The following is a 23728-nucleotide window of genomic DNA, read 5'->3' on the forward strand; positions in this document are numbered from 1 at the left end:
TTCCCTTGGTCTGATGGTAAATCTTACCACCAAATAGAAAGTAGCCCAATCAGGAAGGCAGCTTACTCATCACCATAATTCTTAGTGAGAAAAGTCTAGCGGCTTGAAGTCCCTTATTATGCGGAATGCTTGTGTATAGTTTACCTTCTTCCAAAAGAACCCTATCAGTTCTTATCAGTTAGGAGATCAAGTGCCATCCTTTTATAGTCTAACTTATTCATTAGAACCACATTGCTGCCCTTATCTGCTGGTTTTATTTCAATATAATCACAATTCCTTAATTCCTCTATCGACACTGTTTGATAACAGCACCTACGGCCTCCAATAGCTGCTCACTGTGGGGCTGGGGCCTGTGCCTCTATATGAGCATTTTAGTATGGCTGCTGGGTACAAATTGGTCTCATTTTTTGTTTTTCTTGTAGCTGTGTATTATTACCACTAAAGGTAGCCATACACGTAGCACTTTCAATCTTTTGTGCAACCAAATCGTTCCCACCCTCCACCGACGTTCAGGGCTGAATCGTCAGATATGGAGGTAGAAACAATAGAAATTTTACCTCCACCTGGCGATTCAGCTCTGAACGTAGATTTTGCTCGGACGCTCAAAATCTTTTAGCCTGGCCAATTGACGAGTCCACTGATATCCGCAGCCTTTTGCGATATCAGTCACTTCGTTGAGCCTCCATACACGCACTGAATATTGTACAAAACGAGGTTTCATGCGATATCATTGATGCGTGTATGGCCAGCTTTAGAGGGTGCATTCCTTGAATTGGCATCAATTCAGTCTAGTTTCCCCAGGGTCACAGTGGCATAACTGGAAATTACTGGTGGTTCTATTGTAGTATAAATGTCACTGATACTGTTTGTTTATTACTGTGTCTTTCTGTGCTCTGACTCTTCCAGCAACATAACAGGAATCAGGACTACTCCTGCAGGTGTACCGCCAGATGCTTCTGCTAAAACACAATTCTTAGTATCTAACCCCTTTCAGCCCACTACCATCTTGTTATATTGATGGTACAGCAGCAATTCAGCACAAGCCAAATGTCCAAAATCACCCAGATGAGCTCCTAAAGACACTAAAGGCACATTTCCTAACTGAAAACATTACACTATTTCAGGTGAGAAAAATTTTAAGTGCTTGAACAAACATTTTGGAGAATTCTGATTTCGCAACTGATGATATCCCCCAGTTGCGAATATCAGACTTCTCCAAAATGTTTGTTAGGGGCATTCGGGCACCACGTGTAGGATACCAAACAGTCGGCAACATATCACATATACCCTATAATTGTATGAGATTTGCAAATACCTGTCCCAAGTCTTAGCCTAACAAATATGTAGAAAGGAAGAACTGAACCAATCAGTTTTTTACTTTCATTTTCTAATGACTTTTTTTTTATAATAGACTGATAAAAAAAAACTAACTGCTGAATGGTTGCTATGGGCAGCTGCACTTAAGCAATTTAGCACCAATGTTCGTAAATGAGCCCTTGTGTGTATAGGGCACTAGGCAGAAACCTGTTCCAGGGGCACATGTGAGGAGGTGTGCCTGTCACCTGTGTGGCAGAAGGGACACTTCTCATTATAAACATTAGAATCGGAGGGACAAATTGGCATTTCAGCTGCTGCTGATTTCTGCCAGACTGTAAAATTGGTCCAAATGCCCTATGTGCCATTAGCATTAACAATATTTAAGATAATTTTTTAGTACTTGTCCCTTTCTTAGCCTTTATATTTTTTATTTTAATTGTCCTACTCTTTTGCCTATTTCCATCTTTTAAATTGGAGTCACTGACCCCAGAAGGAAAAAAAAAAAAATTTGTTGGTAGGTTTTATTTTTTTTTTTAAGTCCCTCTCCTACTCATCTTCTAGTCTCTTATTCAGACCACTGTCTAGTTGCTAGGGTAAACTGGATCCTAGCAACCATATAGCTGCTGAAATGCCAGATTGGAGAAATGCTGAACAAAAAACTAAATTCAAAAACCACAAAAGTTGAAAAAAAGACCAATTTCAAACCGTCTCCAAATATCACTATCTACATCATACTAAATGTTAATTTAAGGGTGAATTGCACTTTTAACATCATAGCCAGATGCATCCAAGTCATTTCAGAAAGTAAATTCTTTCAAGAGACTATCCAAAAGTTGTGCTTTAGAAGGTTATTGATTGATGCCTTGGTGGCCAATTGAGGAATGATGTTGACTCTGATGGGATGTTTTGTTTTTTTTTTTGAGCAAATCTTCAGGTAGAATTCTTGATTAAAATGTAACTTTATTGTAGTACTATAATCGCCTTACGCAAGGTTTATTCACAGACATTTAATCATCTCGCTATTATTCAAAGTGCCTGTAAAGACAAAACGCATAAGGCAATTATGGTACAGGTATAGTACCTATTATCCAGAATGCTTGGGACCTGGGGTTTTCTGGATAAAGGATCTTTCTGTAATTTGGATCTCCACAATTTAAGTCTGCTAAAAATCATTTAAATATTGAATAAACCCAATAGGTTTTATTATTACAGAGAAAAAGGAAATCATTTTTAAAAATGTGAATTATTTGATTAAAATAGAGTCTATGGGAGATGGCCTTTCTGTAATTCGGAACTTTCTGAATAATGGGTTTGCGGATAAAGGATCCCATACCTGTACTTCAATAAAGTTACTTTTTAATCAAGAAGTCTGCCTGAAGATTTGCTCAGTGAGTGCCCGCTCTTCAAAATAAACAGTGATATCTGCTAGCCTAGCTGAAGGTTCAGGGCGGTGTGGTCAGTTGTATGACATATTATATAATCTCTGATGTAATGTGAGCTAGACTGGAACCTGACCCTGATGAATGCTCAGAGTACTGAAAAGAATTTACCTCATTTCCAATGCACCTTAGAAAAAGATCATAAGAAAAAAATAAGACAGTATGCAGATTTCAGTCTTTATTTCATTGAACACATGACAGTTCTTTTGAGTGGAACCAGATGAAAGACAACTATTTCTGGAACAGAAATTATATTGATCATGAACATTACATTGTCAAAATATACGAACAGTACTGTCAACTGCAAATGTAATAATAACTGAGCCGAGACTTACTCTGGGAAATCAATTCCCTATAAAAAATAAAATTTTAAACTTCTTTAAAATTATAAATATTATAACTATTAAAACTGCGCTTTAAATGCACCCCAAAATCTTACTTCTCTTTCTTCTCCTGTACCATCAAATAGTATATATTAGAAATAATATTGCATCACAATTTTTATTTCAGTATTTAAGACCTTAATTGCAGCTGAGAATGCTGGCTAATTATTCCCAATGCCCGAATCCATTTGTGTTGCCAATATTACCAGTGTGTTCAATCTTATCGCTTGTGCAGAGTAAGTTAATTTCCAGTGCGAATTTCTGCTGCATAGATCATCTCACATAGTGAAGCACACTGGCATTGCAGAGGACCATGGGTAAGACATTCAGTTAATGTGGGGCACTATAAAAATGGCTTTGTCTCATTAAAGGTAAAACCAGGACTGTGTACATGAACAGGTCAATACAGTACTTTGCCCCTATCCGATGACATGTAGTGCATAGAATGAGCTTTATGATGAATTATCCAATATGCCATAGTCAACTTCAAGTAAAAAAAATAAAATAAAATTTCACAGTTGATATTTCTATAAAATATAGGTTGTAGCAACAGTCTGCTTAGCCTGCTTAAGAAATGAACTCCTGGATTAGGCATGCAAATAAACCATAATATCCTTCCCTCCCTGAGCCAATTTTTCTTTAGCAAAGCGATATTCTTTCACTGCCACGGCAGCTTCATGTGCAGAATAGTGAGCATAAACGATAAATGGTGGAGAGCTTTGTCTGTCATTCACATGGCCAAGCAGTGTATATTTAGCTAAAGGCAAGCAGCATATGATTATTGATCTTTTTCCAGAAGATAATAAAACCTGCTGGCACCCTGGGAAGCTGCTTAAGTAGAGTCTATCAAAGACCAGAGCTGTATCATAGATCTGTGTTTTAACTGCTTGGGCAAAGGCAGAGGAAGAGTTAGATTAGCAATAGGAAATGCAGTTCTTAGCCATGGCATAACCCAGTGGACTTGCTAGTTTTTGTAAATGCACACAAGCATGATAATGTGCCAAAACAGCTGTGCCCAGCATGCAGTCCTCCAGATTGTGCAGCATTCTTCAGCAGCTGTCAGCTGAGAGCTGTAGGTCAACAACAGCTGGAGAGTTGGCCGATCGAGTTTTAGAAAACAAAATAGTTATAAATAAAAACTAAAATGCATGAATGGACCCCTACAGTACATGAAGACTTTTTTTCTATAAAAATAAACACGCATAAACCTGCCCACTTCCCTGTAGCATTAATGCCAAATAATCTGTAATAAAATGTTTAGAGATGAAGGCACCACTGACCCTCTGCTTCAAAACAAAACAAAAAAAATAAAACAGCTTGGCCACCAGGGGTCAGACACAATACACAGTTCAACAGTAATTGTATATGCCTCAAATGTGCTGTAAAAAAGGTAAACTTTGAACTACCCCCTTTTACAGTGGAATTTTTCTAACAAACATGAAAAACATAAAAAATGTAATTTAGCAAAATAAATCATATGTTGATGGGGGAAAAAAACCCTTCATTGCGGATTCACATATGCTCATTCTTTGGTTTTGCTCCCAGCATGCATGTTTTCATGCAATAATTTCTAATGTTTGCTCAGTCCTTGAACTCATGCTGATATATATACGCCCAACTGATTCTGCCATCGCTTGCCCAATGACACAATGGTAGTAGTAATATAGCCCACTCCTCTCAAGAAACTTACCAAGTCTATCCACTTTAGCACTGCTACCCTACAACCACAGACTGTGGCTCCTTCCCTTTCAACAAACACAGTGCCTTCTCCTCACTACATGCTAAACCCAGAAACTCAATTACCCAGACAGGGACAGCATTTGTCCTTTTTGCACATTGTCCTTCTGTACTCAACTGCAAAAGGTCTGCAATACAGTGTTCCCTCCCTTACATCGTCCTGCATCTAACATTTAAGCATTCACTGCACTGTTGTCTTAGCAGTTGAACAGGCAGAAAATAACCTGTCATAGCATTTTGCCTACACTGCATAGATACATATCTGCACAGTCCTCTGTCTTAATCCATCTTAAAATGAGACTTCCCAGCACCAATCCAAAATATTTTACTATGCTTTCTGCCTCACATCTCAGCATATGAACATACCAGATACCACTGAACTATTCCCGCTTCATAACCTTCATGAATTCTTACGAATCTTCAGGTTCCTTGCTTACCTGACAGCATGACCAAATTCACGTAGGCAACATCACAAAAACATTCTCTTTAGAAACATGAATTTATATAAATACCAGTTTCTGACTTTGTAACAAAGTCTTAAGAAACCTTAGCAGACTTAAAGCTGTAATAATTTACATGAAAATTAAAAAATAAAAACATGTAAAAATGATTTCGGTTTTTAGATTGTCTATTGCACCACCTAAGTAGTGGTCATTTGCAGTGTCCTGATGAGTGTTGGTATACACCTTATAGATCCGCCTTCTCTAAAGGGACGAGTCCCCAGTAAGAGTCTGTTGAACAGAGCTGCACACCTTTGTCCCTGTTGCTGAATACTGTAACAGAAGACCACATTAGAAGCTCCATTGCCTAGGTTTTAGCCAGGATTGTGCACTCCACTCAAAGCCTCTTCTAACTTTGCCCTGTATGATGTGTAACGTCTTTTTAAACTCTGCAACTGCTCGTCTTCTTCTTTGTCTAATATGCGCAAGAAGTTCTGCAGCTCGGGTAGTGTGAAGGCTTCCCACTAAGGAAAGAAACCATTGGTGAAAAATGGATATAAAAGTAAAGGAAACATGACAAAAAAAGAAGAGCATTCTTATATACATACACACAGTTCTTAGACATTAATACATACATACACACTTTAAATACTAACCATAACATCTCCGGTTTCATGCTCACGCAAAACAAAGCTGAGAGCTTCGAGGCTGGGCCCAGCTACCAGTCTGAGATACAGAGGGTGTTCCCTGTCAGATAACTTACACATGTAAACTGCAAATGAAACAAAAAAAAAAAAAGTTTTCTTCAGTAATAAAATGCAGAACATTCCCTACGGTGAGGAGACTGGGTTCTCATTCAGGCAGGATCTATTTATATGCCCAATATTTAGGTTTAACTTGGAGTTTTCCATAGCCTGATGGAATATGGATCATTCATTTCCATTCACTTGAAAGAAAAATTATGACCCATCAGTACTGTTGAAATTACATTTTGTCTATCGTTTTAATGTTCACTGAACTCACCTTCCTTTATAAACAGGGCAGTTTGTTCAGAGCTCCCCCTATCTACCTTAGTTTTATTAGGTCCTTTTATATTTGATGGATCAAGGAACTGACAGGAATTACTAAAGTGAAACTAGCTCCATATTCAGTGCCAGAAAAAACAGGAACCATAGATTATTACTTAATTAAAACAATAGGCAAAATGTATGTAAGTCCTATTCACTGAGGTCATGCTGAAAAGGGGTGTTCACCATCTCCTTGAAACAGACAGTACTGTCACTGTCAGGCTATTGTTATTCAAGCAAATGGGTGTTTGCAGGGGCAGTTATGGATGCTACTCCACTGGTTGAAAAAAAAAAAAATGCCCAATGACTATACATCTGTTATTCAGTGCGGGGGTATACTTTATTACCATGCCAGTGAGCAGTAGATATAATCTATTTGGATTTTGCCAAAGCATTTGATACTGTTCCCCACAAACAACTGCTTTCCAAACTAAGGTCTTTTGGTCGTTTGCACATGGATAGAAAACTGGCTACAGGATCGGGTACAGAGGATGATTGTTAATGATACATTCTCTACTTGGAGTAAGGTTCTCAGTGGGGTCCCTCAGGGTTCTGTACTGGGTCCACTTTTGTTTAACTTGTTCATAAATGTGGGAGGGTATTATAAGTAATGTATCAGTGTTTGCAGATGACACAAAACTCTGCAGAACAGTCATTTCTATCCAGGATGTGGCATCCTTGCAACAGGATCTTGACCAACTGGCAATCTGGGCGGCTAAGTGGCAGATGAGATTTAATGTGGATAAATGTAAGGTCATGCACCTGGGATGTAAAAATACGCAAGCCACTTTTACCCTTAATGGGACTGCACTAGGCAAATCCATAATGGAGAAGGACCTTGGAGTCCTTGTAGATAATAAACTTGGCTGTAGCAAGCAATGCCAGGCAGCAGCAAAGAAGGTTTTGAGCTGTATTAAAAAGGGGTATAGATTCACAGTAGGAGGGGGGTTATTCTTCCCCTTTACAGAGCGCTGGTAATTCCCCATCTAGAATATGCTGTTCAGTTTTGGTCTCCAGTGCTCAAACGGGACATTATTGAGGGTCTAGAGAAGGGCAACTAAGCTGGTATGGGTATGAAAAGTCTGTTATGAAGAAAGACTGGCCAAGTTGGGTCTGTTTACACTGCAGAAGAGGTGCTTAAGAGGTGACATGATAACTATGTATAAATATATAAGGGGATTATACAATACCCTCTCTAATGCTTTATTTACCAGTAGGTCCTTCCAACGGACACGAGGGCACCCACTCCGTTTAGAAGAAGGGAGGTTCCGTTTAAATATTCTGAAAGGTTTTTTTCTTACAGTGAGAGCTGTGAAGTTCTGGAATTCCCTCCCCAAATCAGTCATACTGGCTGATACATTATATAGCTTTAAGAAGGGGCTGGATGGATTCTTAGCAAGTGAGGGAATACAGGGTTATGGGAGATAGGTCTTAGTACAAGTTGATCCAGGGACTGGTCTGATTGCCATCTTGGAGTCAGGAAGGAATTTTTCCCCTCTGAGGCTTCAGATGGGGTTTTTTTCCTTCCTAGAAGTTAGGCAGGTTATACTGTATATAGGCATTATGGTTGAACGTGATGGATGTACAACTTTTTTCAACCTAACTTACTATGTAATACTATGTAAGAACACCAAGGATACAGGTGGGGGGGCTGGGTGGGAGGTTAAAGTCACAAGTGAGAAATAAAAGTGCTAACCACAAAGTGGGTACGGAGAGGCAGGGAAGAAAAGTTAACAAGTGCACTGAGGAGAGTAATTACAACTTGGCACTTGGGCACTGTCAGTGAACACCTTTGCAATTTGTTTTTGTAAACACTGGTACAAAAAAATAGAAAGAAACAAATTGAATATATTGACTGAATGTACTGTTACTGAACAGCACTGTATAAAAAAACAGTGCTATAGAAATTATAATTTTTGGAAATATTTGTGTGTTTTATACTGCCAATACCAGGCTTTCACTATAACAGCCATCATTCAGGGCATTTTTCAGTAGCATTATTATTAATCAACTACTGCATCTCCAATAGACACAGCTTTGCGCACTGCTGTGTTCAATTTGAATTAAAGCTGCAATAGCTGAAGGAAGCAGTTGGCCCTCCAGGCTAGAACTTTGTGTCTCCCACACTATAAATGAGCTAATGTCAGCAATCTGACATGGACCCAATGGGCTTACTCATTTTGCTAAAAATAAATAAATAAAATAAATAAATAAATGCTTTCGTACCCTGTAAATAAGCCCAAGGCAGTGATGCAGAACATATGAGAAACAACTGCCATCCAATGCCTTTCAGCTGAGACAATTATTGGCTCAATGGTTTAATTTATAACTTCTGCACCAATAAAAGTCTCCTTCAGTTTTTCTTATTGTGTTTTGTAATACAGCTAAATTTAAAAGACAGACTATTTTAACCCAGACGCACAGTTCACACTGTTATAACACCTGGTGGAACATCTCATCAAATGACAACAGATCAGTAACATAATTGTGTATTAGAAGAGCATATCCCAGGGAGGATATCACTCTGTGATACACTGGGCGGGTAAATATTACAGCAATTTAAGAATAATGTTCCTCAATATAAAATTGCAAAGAATTGCGGAAATGTATCATTTACAGCAGTGATCCCCAACCAATGGCTCATGAGCAACATGTTGCTCCCCAACCCTTTGGATGTTGCTCCCAGTGGCCTCAAAGCAGGTGCTTATTTTTGAATTCCTGGTTAGGAGGCAAGTTTTGATTGCATAAAAACTCAGTGTAATTGGCAAACAGAGCCTTCTGTAGGCTGCCAGTCCACATGGGGGCTACCAAATAGCCAATTATAGCTCTCAGTGGCACCTCCAGGAAGTTTTTTCATGCTTGTGTTGCTCTCCAAAACTTTTTCTATTTGAATGTGTCTCATGGGTATAAAAGGTTGGGGGGATCCCTGATTTACAGTAAAAAATATAATTTAAGCATTCAGTGAATTTGCTGTACACAAGGGACAAGGATGAATGTCAATATTAATTGGCTGTGATCTTTGGGCCCTCAGATGGCGCTGCTCTAAGGCTAATGTCCCACAGAATGAGTAAGTCACCCACAATAGATCTCTGCTGCCGCGACTATCTGCTCTGAAGTGCCTTTCTACAGGCAACAACAGGAGTTGGCAGTGGAAAGGCCTACACATCGATTCAGCTTTCTAAAGTCGTGCACAGATACCACTGAAATCTACAGAGCTTATCGGTTATCTGCTATGTACCTTGTGCCTTTTCTCCTTTTTTCCAGCTTGAATGGCTACCCATGTGGCTTTGTTTATATAAACTACAGTAGGGTTCCTGAAGCAAAAACACAACTTTTACCAGTGCAGGGCAACAGTGCAAACTCTGTATTTTTTTTTTACGTTAATGCTCATTTAAGACTATATTCAAACATTCTTCCTTAGATCTGGTTATTTATATAAATACATTGTACACTGCTTTTAAATTGCACTGAATGCGGTCTATTTTTGTTTGTTGAAATACCTGATGTATATTGTTGATTTTCATAAGTTCTAAATATTGTATAATCTCACTGCATTTTTGTATATAGTTGAGATGACAAAACCTGACTTGTACTAGTACTATAGAGTTACTAGGAAGATTAACAAAACTGTTTTGAGGTTGTAAAATTCACATTACTGGCAAAGCAAATAGTAACTTTTCTCTCTAGAGATACATGAATAGAAGGCTGGATAGTATAAATAAAGCCAGCTTGTATACCTTGATCTTCCTTCTGACAACGTTTGTAAAGTGCAAATTTGGCAGGATTGTCAGCAATCAGGAACTTTTTTAGCAAGGCCTCGATGACTTCTCGCACAGTGTTTGTACTACTGATGTGCAGTATGTTTAGGCTGCCCTTGGGCAAGTAAAAGGCAGTTTCATTGCCATTGCTATGAGCATGGCTGTGTGCACGTCCCCGTACAGTGATTGGTCGCCGGAGCTCCATTTGCACTTTGATGAAGCCTGTGTAAATTCCACTGGAATTCTATACAAAAAAAAAAAAAATGCAATATTATTAAATTATGTAGAAATAAAAATGCAGCATTATTAAGTAACATGAAATTACTCCAGGAAGTTCCAAATTAAGGAAAGGTCTCCCATAGACTCCATTATAAGCAAAGAATTCTAATTTTTTTTTTTTTTTTAAATGATTTTTATTTGGTTTAATTTTTACAGAAATGGATATCAAAATAACACATATTTGTATTGAGTATCTTATATCCTGGAAAAAAAAAGGAGAGGAGAAGAAAGAAGAGAAAGAGGTGGTCCCGTCTTAACAAACGAGGGGGCCAAAAAGTGAGAAAAGAGAAGGCGGCATGATATGTTTAAAGTAACAAAACAATAAACAATAAATTTGACGGTTGACTTGATCCTTATATCTACTTGTCTTTACCTGTAGGTACCTTTAAGGTCCCTTATTATGAAAGTAGACAAAAACCCTTCAAAGTGGTTCACGACTATAAAAGTTTGTTTCAAAAAGTAATCTAAATAAACTTTCCTTAGTTTTTGTACTTCCTGCGTGTTGTTTCATTATTTGGTTCAGACTGTAAGTGAAAATAAATTATTTGAATTCGGAAATGAGTATCTATACCATGGTTCCCAGGTCTTTATGAACTTATCATGTTTATCTGCAAGAACACTAGTTAATCGTTCATTAACCATGACCCAATTCATTTTGCTTTTGAAATGGGAAATGGGAATTTGTTGGGGGGTTGTTTTCCAGAATTTAGCGATAGTTATCTTGGCTGTCAGGAAGATAAAAGTTATTAGTGATCTAGTATGGTCATTTATGTATTCTTACATTCAATAAAGCAGTTTGAAGGTCTTTCTTCAAATTTACTTGTGTTACCGAATATATGATATTGTATATTCTAGACCAAAATCTTCGAACAATTGGACAGTCCCACCAGATATGTATAATTGAATCTAATTTTTTTTTATTTCATTTTTCTCTATAATAATAATAATAAAACAGAACCTTGTACTTCATCCCAGCTAAAGATATAATTAATCCTTATTGGTGGCAAAACAAGGTTATTGGGTTTATTCAATATTTCAATTATTTTTAGTAGACTTATGCTAAATGGAGATCCAAATTACGGAAAGATCCCTTATCCGGAAAACCCTAGGTCCCGAGCATTCTGGATAACAGATCCCATACCTGTACTAAAAGTTACCTAAGATTTTAAAATACACATTAATCAACATTTCTTTATAAATCATGTGGTACTAGTAGCCATACATTGTATGTCCACCTATCTATTTTTCTACACTCTTAATCTGCTTCTTTACCAGCTTCCGTAAAGCATCAGCAGATTAACTTTTTAGGGCTCTGGCACACGGAGGAGATTAGTCGCCCGCGATAAAACTCCCTGTTCGCGGGCGACTAATCTCCCCGAGTTGCCTACCCCTGCCATCCCACCGGCGAACATGTAAGTCGCCGGCGGGATGGCAGACGCGGCGGGGCGATTTCCGGAAATCGCGAGTCTTTTTCGGCGATTTGCGCGAAATCGCGCCGCCGCGTCTGCCATCCCGCCGGCGACTTACATGTTCGCCGGTGGGATGGCAGGGGTAGGCAACTCGGGGAGATTAGTCGCCCGCGAACAGGGAGTTAATCGCGGGCGACTAATCTCCCCCGTGTGCCAGAGCCCTTAAACCTGTCAAATTGACAAACTGATCGCTATCCATGGTACATAAATATCAGTCAGGATTGTCCAGCCAGCATACAATAAACATTTCTTATAATTTTAAGAGTATGTGTATGGCCACATTAAAGTAAAGCTACAGTTCTCTAAATCTGCAGGTATTTACAACATTATTTTAGCTGTTGTATTGTAAGGGTTTTGTGCATTGCCTTACTGATTGTTCACTAAAGGAAAACTATACCCCCAAACAATGTAGGTCTCTATCAAAATATATTGCATAAACCAGCTCATTTGTAAAACCCTGCTTCATCTAAATAAACCATTTTCATACAAATATACTATTTTAGTAGAATATGCTATTGGGTACACCTAAATAGAAAATTGCCATTTTAAGAATTTAGGGCCGCCCCCTGGGATCACAGGGAGCACTTACATATAGATCTCAATAAAAATTTAAAAAAAAAAAAAAAAGAAACAAAGATGTTAATAACAGGAATATAATGGTTAAACATAATTCAATTTAAGAAACCCCTGACTACTACTTCATTAAGCAGATAAAAGGTAAGTAGGTCGAGTCCATCCAAATCTATAGCCATGGTTGCCATATTTTAAGGAATAATGGGTATTTATTTAGTGCAATACTTACAGCTTTTCATTTTATGAATATGCAATCAATTTTGGGCTTAAGTAGGTTGTAATTTATAGAAGGGGACTTCCAAGATCTTGCTAAAAATATCGGGTTAATTAATCTCCTTTGTATGTTTGTTATGCCTTGCGCTGGTGCTCCCATTAAAGGAGAAGGAAAGGCTAATAAAGAGTTAATCTCAAGCTGCAGGCATACCTTCAGTTCTCTCAATAGTGCCCTTAAGTCTCCCCATAATTCTCCAGTTCAGGTGATCAGAAGCCTCATAGGGAAAAAAAAAAACCGCTGAGCTCTTACATAGACCTTTCCGATAAAGCTTACTTAGTTTTTATCTTTCCTTCTCCTTTAATGCAACATATGGATCTCTATGTAAGTTAGCGTTTAAGACTGCAGTTATCAAGTTGTATACCCGTATCCAGTATGTGGTTGCTTGTGGACAAGTCCACCATATATGGGCCTTAACCCCCGATGTAGAACATCCCCTATCACATCTCTTGCTAGCATTTTGATAGATATGTGATAATCTGTTTGGTGTAAGATACCATTGAAAGAGTACTTTATAGCCTGCTTCAAGTAAGATGGTAATGTTTGAGCTTTTCCGTACATTTTCCCATAATTTCTTTCAGAGTCTGTGTTTTACCTAGTTCCTTATCCCAAGATTTAATATACTGGAGATCTAATAATTGTTTTGGGGAGTTAATGTGTTGGTATAGAATTGTGATCGCTTTCAGGGGAGTAATTCCATCTGTACACCATTTCTCAAAATAAGTCTGATTTGTAGATAGGGGTATATATTGCTTCCAGCATTGTGCTACAAAGTGAAGTAATTGGGAGTTGCTCTCCCCAAATATGTGCCTACAAAATGGCAGAGAATTGCACAACAAGAACCAACACTTGAAAGGGATCCTAATTGTGAGCAATGGAGATCAACATTACAGCATGATAATAATAAGGTAATGGGGTTAGAGTAATTTTTTTCCTTAATTTTTTGAGTAGAGTTTGGTGCAGTTTGTCCATTGCAATAAGTTGTGCACAACTGACACTCAAATGCGCTGAAAATCTTTGGTGCAGTCATCTTTGTGCAACCACAGTTAAAATAAGCCCTGAAGTCTCTTACCAAGGTCATCTTCAATTTGTCAGTAACCGCTGCATTGTAAAGCTGGATCTTGTCTTTGGTTTCTTCCTTACTGAGGTATGACAGGGAATCTTTTTCCTTTTCAATATCCTAAAGAAAAAAATAAGATGCGTTTTAGGTACTGGTGTGATAATACTGCACTCAAGTTAGTTTCAAGGATAACCTCTTAAGGTGCCCATACACCTTGGTGTATGGCAGAAGCCTTACGCATTTCATACCATAGGCAGCCTATGATTAAGTACCCTGTTTGGTACGAAACGCATAAGGCTTCTGTTTTATATATGGATTAAATAAACTTTATATACTTTTTTATTGAAAACATGACTGCTTTTTGATACACTTTTTCTGGGGAATCGGAGTGCCTGCCTACACTATTTATCCATGTGATTTATCTCCATTATGGCTCCCTAAGTTGAAGGTCTGGGGCATGAGCACCCAGACCCACCATTACCACCGGTACAATTCCTATACAATCTGCTAAGACTGTGATCACCTTCTTCTTGATGTTTTGGGTGGGTGCTATTAGGCTGATCAAATTATTTGGCCCAAGGGTTCACTTACATACGATTGTTGTCTACCAATTATTCTATGTTCAGAAAATCCTCCAATTTGTTATTTTTAAGACTTTATCATAAAATTTAAATCTGAATGTAAGTTTTAGATTATTGCATTTAAACATACAATTGATATCCAAACATTTGTCAGAAGTCTAAAATCTGAACATGTATGGCCAGCTTAAATCAGTACGGTAGATGGGGAAAATGAACAGTGCAGAGAAAAAAGTCCACACAGCCTCAGAGTGTGTGTGCTTCATCTGAGAGCTCGGAGGATCCTGTCCTGATTTGTGAAGTTAGAAATGTGTATACGGACTGGTGATGCACGAAACAAGGCTGCCATCAGAAATTACTGGGGCAGTAAACCCTCCCCAACTAAGGAGAATACAGCCCAAATTGAGGAAAAATGGCACCTCTTTAGCACACGACATGTTTAAACTTTGCCCTTTCCCAGGTCCCACTTTTAATCTGCAACACAAATCTGTGCCATTCCTTTTTGCCACCTGGCACTGAATCCATGATATTTGTTATATTTAAAAAAAAAAAAAAGTTTGCTAGTTTCATTATTTTTTTTCTATATATCTATGTACTAAAGCTGGCCAGAATGCCAAACTACACAACTTGATGGCACTATATAAATAATGATGTAGGTCCTGTTTAATAGTGCAAAGCTCAATTCCCACTGATCAGAAAGTAAGGGACCCAAAATGCCTGCCCAGGCAGGCAACCGAGTTTGTTACAAATGGAAACCACCATTATACTGTAACCAAATAAATGTACAAGCAGTCTGCGTATGTCAATTTAAACAATGAAATTAAAGAAAAGGCAAATCACACCTAGGTGTATTAAAAAAGGGCCAATAATTCTATACTTTTGATTCTGAATAAAAAAAAATTAATAGATTTGAAAAACATGTAGAAAAGACTTGCTTGCTGGCTTTTCTGCAGCCACTTTCATGCTTAGCTTCACAGTAAAATATAACAAACTCACTGCTGAGCTGGATGGCTTCCAAAGTAACGTTTGTTCTGACTGCAACAACTCAAGCAAACCAGTGTTATAAATATAACCAGCACAGAGCCACAAGTACCCAAGGCCCATATATAGTATTGCATATTGAGCTGTTCCCCCCCGCAGCTGTGAACTTGCTGGATTTCAGGCATGTTTGTGCAAGCAAGGCTATCCTGGTAGTTATAGGAGACTGGTAAAATACTAGCTGTTGGGAGGGAAGAGTGTCTGTTTCGACTTAACTCATTAAATACGTATTTCTCTTTATTCATCATGAGATTTACTTTTGGGGCAATAAAAGTGGTTAAAAATAGAACTAAACTCTAAAAAGGACTTTAGCTAGAAATGGCATAATTTAGATATTGAACTTATTGCACTAGCCTAAAGGTTTAGCACCTCTATAAAAGTAATGATCCAGGCCTTGAAAGTAGTCACAGGAGCTCCCCATCTTGGATTCTGTTAGAAGTTTCAGTGACACTCACATGCTCCGTGTGCAGCTCACTGGGCAGCTGTTGCGAAGCGAAGCTTAGGGTTTGTTGCAAATTATCAACAAATAATCTGATGGTACAAGGATGATTATTAAATTCTGATGCTAACTGCACTGGTTTATGTACAACATTTCTGCCCTACTTATTTAGGTAAACTTTAGTTCTCCTTTAATGGCACAGGGAGCTTTCAAACACTGGCTAATAAAAATGCTGACTTGGCCCCTGCAGACCGAGTTGATGAAGCTAGGTTAACATAAGACATACAGAAAGATTACTTAGAAATAGAGAAGCAGGATTAAGCTTGATTAAAAATACCACGTGAATGCAAAATCTAAATAAGGAGGGAGTGGTCAGCTGTATCAAATGCAGATGATAGGTCAAGGAGGATTAAGGTGGCCATACATGGTACAATTCGCTCATTTAGTGAGGTTGCCAAACATTGGACCCGAATCGCCAGATTTAAATTGGAGACGTGACCTTTGGCTTTTGCAACCTGAAGATCATTTGTAACTCACATGGCAGTTTTAGTACGAAGGACGAAAGCCAGACTGTCTCAGAGATTATGAGGGTTGGAAAGTTATTAATGGTATAACACAATACATTTCAGGATTTTAGAAGGGAGACAGGACATCTTTGCAAAAGGTTATGTTCAAACTTGCTAAAATGTGGCACTGAGATTTTCATATGTACGTAGAGTTAAGCTGGCTGACCGCAAATGATAAAATGTACAAAATGAAGTACTACAGATATCAGTAAGCTTATTTATTGAGCATGTTTGGAAGGTTGCAATCTGCTGAAGCACATCGGCCAGCAGTGCACGGTGCATTGGCCGAGGAAGTGGAGATGAGCTGCACTGTTGGCCCAAGCCAAAGGAACAGTTGAGATGTGGCAATACCAGCAGGTTGATCAGCTGGATACCGTAGATGTCCGACGTCCCTCTCTAAGGTCCCCTTTATTTTAAAGTTGTATCAGCCCAAGTTCCGGGACTATTGTGTTCACCCAAAATATCCCTCTAAAGCCAGTCGTACACAAATAGATCCACTTGTTTGGCAAAGTCAACAAACATATGGCTCTTTGCTCGATTGAACGAGCCTTCCTTCTGTATAGGAAGGAGTCAGGCTAGGCTTGATAAATCAATCGTCTCATAATGGATGCTACTCCTTCCTTTGCCGTATCGCCTTATTTAAAATGACCGGAAGCCAAGTTTTAGCAGGTATTTTCTAATAAAGCATTCAAAATACTAAATGGTTTGCAGGATAGGGCAATTATTTGAGCAGGGTAAAATAGATTTTTTTACTTAAAAAATTTTAGTGTTACTTTTCCTTTAAGTGGAACCTAGAGAGACCAATTAAAGAAGAGTGCATCAAAACACTGATGCGACCCTCATTCAACAGGATTCTCTAACTTACCTAATAGATATCTTACTACATATTGGTCGGACAGGCCATAGGGAGGCTGTAAGGCTGATGCCACACGAGGCGTAGGGCTGAAATTTTTGGCAAGCGGAAAAACGCTTGGCGAAAATTCAGCCCTACGCCTGCTACTTGTGCCTGCACCCGAATGAATGGAATACGCTCGGGTGCAGGCACATGTAGCCGATATACGTATGAAAATGCGAGAGAATGCAAAGTCTTAAGCCCTATGCCTCGTGTGGCATCAGCCTAACACATGCTATAATAAACTGCTGACATGGTTGAGAGAGGCCTAGTTGCCAGCTTTTATCATGTGTGTCCACCTTAAAAGGCCAGTAACACCTAAATTAACCCACCTTCACATATATTAAACATACCCAATTATCACCCATAAATGGTGCTACATATGGATTTACATCAGTATAGGGGTAAGAAGAAACTTTGCTGTCTTTTGTGAAACCCCCCATCATTGGAGTCATATTTACATGTCCAGTACCCCCTCTATCTCCAACATGCACCCTAATGTCCATCAGTTCCATTTTTTCTTTCTTACCAATGCATGAAGTATTCAGTTCAGCCTGCATTAAATCTTTAAGACACATCTTATTTCTGTTTTCAGAACTAAAGAAAACAGCAATAAAATGCAATTCATAGGCAGCGAGGGGCTTCACTCTGATCACAGTGCACAACTCTGCCAGCCATAAATTACTCAGCTGAAGACTTCCGGTTAAGGGATTCTGTCATGATTTTTGTATTGTATTTTTTATTTCAAAATTAAGCTGTTTACATTGCAAATAATTCACTCTACCATTAAAAATGTTATTCTTTAACCAATAAATATATTTTTTTAGTTACAATATTGGTGTGTAGGCAGCCATCTCAGTGCATTTTGCCCGAGTCTGAGATTTCAGAAAGAGCCAGCGCTACTTAAAACTGCTTTCAAGCAGTTATTCAAACAAGCTATTGTTTCTCCTGCTCACTGTAAAGGTGCCCATACACGGTGTCGCCAAGCGAGCGGATCTTCACCCGATATCCCCACCTACGGGTGGGCGATATTGGGTAGAAAGTAACTTAAAAAAAAATTATCCGATTGGATTACATTTGTGGTTATGGGGCAGTCGGTTCGGGGACCGCATCAACGAGCCGATGCGGTCCCCGATCCGACCAGGCCAGATATCGGTCGGCCAGGCCGCTCTGTTCTGCCCATACACAGGCCGATTAGCTGCCGAATTGGTCCAAGGGACCGATATCGGCAGCTATAGTCGGCCCGTGTATGGGGACCTTAACTGTCATTAACAGGACTTGGATTTCTTCCTATTGAGTGCTATTCTGATATCTACTGGGAGCTGCTATCTTGCTGCCTTCCCATTGTCCTGCTGATCGGCTGCTGGGAGGAGGGTCATATCACTCCAACTTGCAGTAGTAGTAAAGTGTGACTTAAGTTTATCAGAGCACATTTCACATGACTGTGGGCACCTGGGAAATGGAGAAAATGGCTAGCCCCATGTGAAAATTCAAGATTAAATATAAAAAAAAATCTGTTCACGCTTTTAAAAAAAGGATTTCAATGCAGGATTTGGCTGGAGAAGCTCTATTAACTGATATATTTTGAAAAAACAAAAACAAAACATGTTTTCCCATGATCGTATTCCTTTTAGGACATGAGTGTGCAGAGTTCTGCAGAAAGAATGTCGCCCTATTGCCTTTTTTTGTAATGCATTAAAGGAGAATGCAAGTCAAAATTTAAAAAGCATACTGCCCAATAGTCCTCCTATTGTTTAGTAAAAACGCCACACTTTTGGCTCACCTAATCAAATATTTACTCAGTCACACTTACTTCACATTTTCTAGAACAGGCAGCCATCTGTAAGGGCTCTGGCACACGGGGAGATTAGTCGCCCGTGACAAGGGAGATTTGTCGCGGCGGCGCGAATTCCCGAAATCGCCGAAAAAGCCTCGCGAGTCTTTTTCGGTGATTTCGAAAATCGCGCCGTCGCGTGTGCCATCCCGCCGGCGACTTACATGTTCGCTGGTGGGATGGCGGGTCATGACAACTCTGTGAGATTAGTTGCCCGCGAACATGGAGTTTTGTCGCGGGCGACTAATTTCCCCGTGTGCCAGAGCCCTAAAAAGGTACTCTCCCTTCCTTTCCCTCCTTGCTTCATACTGCACATGTGTTTCATTCCCTCCCCCCCCTCTCACCTCGGCCAGATCAGCTTCTGATTGGCTGGTGGGCACGTGTAGCTCAGAACAGCAGACAGGATCAAGCTACACACATGCTCAGAGAATAGGAAGGCTGCCGCTGGCAGCCTACAGGAAGGACAGAGAGATTTCAGTGATGTCACTGTAGTCTTCACACTGCTGTAGGCTGCCAGCACCATATCTCAGAGAAGCAAGCAGGGATCTGGGAATTTAGATATGCAGTAAGTACTTAAAAAGAATGCCTTTAGACTTACTTTTAATTTATATTAACCTTTCATTGTCCTTTAAAGAGCCACAAGACTCAGTTTCTGATGGTATTTTTGATGTAGCATTCCAAATAAAGTTAAGAACATGTTTTACAACAGAGAAAGAATAGTTATTTTTAAGGCTTATTTTTAAATAATTACAAGCTTAAATCTTACACAAAAAGCAGAAACTCCTACTTATATACATGGGCATTATGATTTGTCGGCTTGCCAGGACGAGTTGACCTGCCTAGCCTGTGGGGCTTTCACACACATTACAGAGTACTAGTTTCTGCTGTCTAGGACAATTAAATGCTTTAATATTTTTGTTCATGCTGAGTGTACCAGCTTGGTTTGTTTACTAGATTGTGTCACTGACCGGTTACAATTTACCCACCTTCATACCCTATTAGTACAGTGGGTTTGTTTTAGTTGTTCTATTATAGAACAGTAGAACTGTTCTTTTATATTATGTTCTGTTAATCCACCAAAAATATTAGAGGTTATCTGCTATGTAACCTGGGTCTTTTTTTTTTGCAGCTTGAATGGCTGCCACCATTTCTACAGAGCAGCTTATTTATATAAACTATGGTAGAGTTACTGTAGCAAACACACAACTTTTACCAGTGCAGGGCAACAGTACATTATATTTTAAATACTTTGAAAAAAACTTTCATTTTTTGGTGTTACTGTTCCTTTAATGCCTCCAAGTCCATAATGACTTCACCTTTTACAGTCCTTATTGCCAAGTGTACTGTACCCTTTAAGCTTAGATTTATTACTTGGGACTATGCCAATGCTAATACAGACAATTATTGTTACAAGAAGCAGCAGTAACTTAATCAAATGATAACACTTGGGGCTATGTCTCGAATGTTGGTAAATGAGGGAACATTACTGTTTCCATCTACCAGAAGCTTTAGAACACATTGATCTAAACAATGTAAATAGCATTTACAGTTTGATCAGACCTCCAAATGTTCTTAATTTAGTTACTGCATGCTCCTTCAAGTCCCAACTATTACAGTAAAAGTTTTTATAGGACAAGGAGCATAGGGTACCTCTATCTTCTGTAGGCATACACCTAATACAATATTTTTGTTTTGGTCAAATCTAGAATGTTTGACCTACAACTCTGCAGTAAATAATTGTCAAAACAGGACATTTTTAAAGGAACAGTAACACCAAAAAATGAAAGTGTATAAAAATAATTAATATATTATGTACTATTGCCCTGCACTGGTAAAAGTTGTGTGTTTGCTTCTTAAACACTACTACAGTTTTCATAAATACCCTGCTGTGTATCCATGGGGGCAGCCATTTAAATTGAAAAAAGGAGAAAAGGCACAGGTTACTAAGCAGATAACAGATAAGTAGCAGATTCCCATTGTATTCTACACAGTTATCTGTTATCTTCTTATGTAACCTGTGCCTTTTCTCCTTTTTTCAATTTAAATGGCTGCCCCCATGGCTACACAACAGCTATTTCTATTAACTACAGTAGTCTTTCTGAAGCAAACACACAACTTTTACCAGTGCAGGGCAACAGTACATTATATTTTAATTATTTTAAAACATTTTTATTTTTTAGTGTTACTGTTCCTTTAAACTGGACATTACCTAAAAGACAACTATGACCAGTTTACCTGTTGCACTGCAGAAATACACTATGAAAAGAAAACTTTGACCTTACCCTATGTTTACACTCTTATCTACAATAGAGATATGGCAAGCTGCAAGGACATGCTCTGACCGAGGTTTCAGGACATCTGTACTTTACACCTTGCCATGTTGCATTAATGTTTATGTTCAAATGGGTGTACAGTGTATATGTTCCAATAATTACCACACAATGATTTTCTTAGAAAAAGGATAATAATCCCAACATATTGGACTTTACATCCTTTATCAAGGGGAATTTTGGCATGGTATAAACGTACACCATCTTGGCATCTGTTGTAATTTCCTGTGGGGCAAAAAAATTGTGCCATTCAATGGTGTTATCTCACATCATTGAGATGTGGCATTACTGTAGCAGAGTTCAAAAGTCCCATTGTGCTGTTTTTTATGTGTATGTGCTATTACATGCCAATTCCCTACTTCAAAAGTAAACAAAGCACAAATCATCCAATACCTACATTCAGTAATATTTCATTCCAGCCATGAAATCACATATCGCATCGGCTAAAAATAAGTTTTATACTGTGCTCTTCTGTCCTCATACCTAGTAGAGAGCAATGTACAGGCTTTCCTCTATTTCTTAATATTCAATACTGCCCAAAATGCATTCCACTGTAGCACTGATATGAGAATTACTTATAGATCTCTGCAGATTGATCTTCCATCCTGCGTCCAGCATTATGGGTATTTTTATTTTTTACTTTACTTGGGAGCATCCCATTTTTTTCTGATATATATAGCATAACTATTTTCAGTCAAAATCCTCTTATTCTTCATGAGATGGAAATAAGAGGCCATTTGATCTATATAAAGTCTCAAGTGGAGTGATGATTAAACGATCAGCTGAACCGTGTTGTTCAGCTCCCCCGGAGAGATGACTCAATCCCCTGTGCTAAGATTCAGAGGCACAGAACAATACAATACAAAGCCCAAACATTCCTAAGGCTTTTCCCTTCCAATGAATATGTAGGAAGTCCTACTCCGCCTTTCCTTTATCCAGTTAAATTTCTTGAGGGAAGTGGGGTTCTTTGTGGCGCTGATCTTTGTTCTGAGGAAATAGGCGTACTTGCGTCTGTACACTAACCACTTCCTGGTACTAATCTTCACAAATACTACTTTTATAGAGCTCTGTGAGTATTACTGGACTCCATCAACAAGTCAACAGGATACATAGGTAAGAATGTATTCATGGAAATGGTGTTCCCCTGAATTCTGCATAGGTTTCTGCAGTCTCTACCCACAGTCCAAAAATAGAGAAGGCAGGTTAAGTGGCTCATGGTGAAACTGAATCTTGTGTGCTGTGTCAATGTAATAGAGACCCCAGCTTGTAAGCTGCACAGGGCAGACTGTTGTAACTGGTCAACAATCTCTGCAAAGTATTTTCTAAAAGTGTTGGTACTATATGGAAAAATTAAAAAAAGTTTCTTGGCAATAGAACATAACTAGAAATCAGTGCCAAAAATTAAAGCACTTAGTATCAACACCTTATTAAAACATAGCATGGCAGGAATAAGAAAATGTTTTCTTACTGTGCTATCAACATGCCAGAAATTAAGGAACTTAATCTTCAAAACAGATTATATATTGCTTCTGCAGGCTAAAACATGCAAAATTAATACAGAAAGCATTGCACAAAATTTACAGGCAGAAACAGCTACTTGAGATATAAATGTGGTGCAAAATCTATTCACCACTGTAAACCTAGTAAATAAAGTACGCATAACAGCATCAATGTAAAGTTGATCTCTTTAAATTAGGCCATGGGCACACAGAGTGTTTTACATGCACCCATGGCCTAAAGGTGGGGCATCTACAAGCAGATTTCAGCTGCCGATTCGGGGCCTTCACACCAATTCAGACCTAAAGTTGGCCAGATCTCAATTGGGCAGGTTTGATTTTTCTGTTGGATCAAGGAGCCCATATGCCCACCCTAAAGCCAAACGATTAAATTAGCCTAATATCGTCCAACAAACAAGCAGATCTTACTATGTATGGCCACCTTATGCCTCTGGCGATAAACCTATAAATACATTGCCTGTTTTAGCACTATAATGAAAAAGCCTGAAAAAACGTAAACAGCTTCAAGCTTTACAAGAATTAGAATATCTGGCAAGGATGAGTCAACACTACAAATAGAGTATAAAAAAATACAGTTATAGTATACACTTCTGATCTAGAATGTATATTTTTAGACAAATACACTTCAGTATTTCTCAAACCAACAATTATTGTTTTCTCTTCAGTTAAAACACAACTTAAGAGTGCAGTTAAGCTTCAAATTATATCCCTGCTTTAAGATTTCAAGTGGAAACCCTTCAG

The 23728-nt window shown here is 38.6% G+C and overlaps 1 protein-coding gene across 3 annotated transcripts in view; it reads right to left on the reverse strand.

Annotated features, from left to right (window-relative positions):
* Positions 1–2919: 2919 nt before the first annotated feature.
* The window catches only part of rassf3 (Ras association (RalGDS/AF-6) domain family member 3), a 105318-nt gene continuing 84509 nt past the window's right edge, over positions 2920–23728 (reverse strand). For 2 of the 3 annotated variants that reach the window (XM_012958805.3, XM_012958806.2), the window contains exons 3-6: positions 13806–13913; positions 10121–10385; positions 5973–6088; positions 2920–5840 (exon numbers count right to left, since the gene is read on the reverse strand). In XM_012958805.3, coding sequence (XP_012814259.2) covers positions 5691–5840; positions 5973–6088; positions 10121–10385; positions 13806–13913 — 639 coding nt within the window. In that variant the 3' untranslated portion in view covers positions 2920–5690. The remainder of the gene's footprint in view (positions 5841–5972; positions 6089–10120; positions 10386–13805; positions 13914–23728) is intronic. The other variant, NM_001005644.1, reaches the window with a different exon arrangement.

The sequence above is a fragment of the Xenopus tropicalis genome, chromosome 3 (assembly GCF_000004195.4).
Source record: "Xenopus tropicalis strain Nigerian chromosome 3, UCB_Xtro_10.0, whole genome shotgun sequence".
NCBI classification, from domain to species: Eukaryota; Metazoa; Chordata; class Amphibia; order Anura; family Pipidae; genus Xenopus; species Xenopus tropicalis.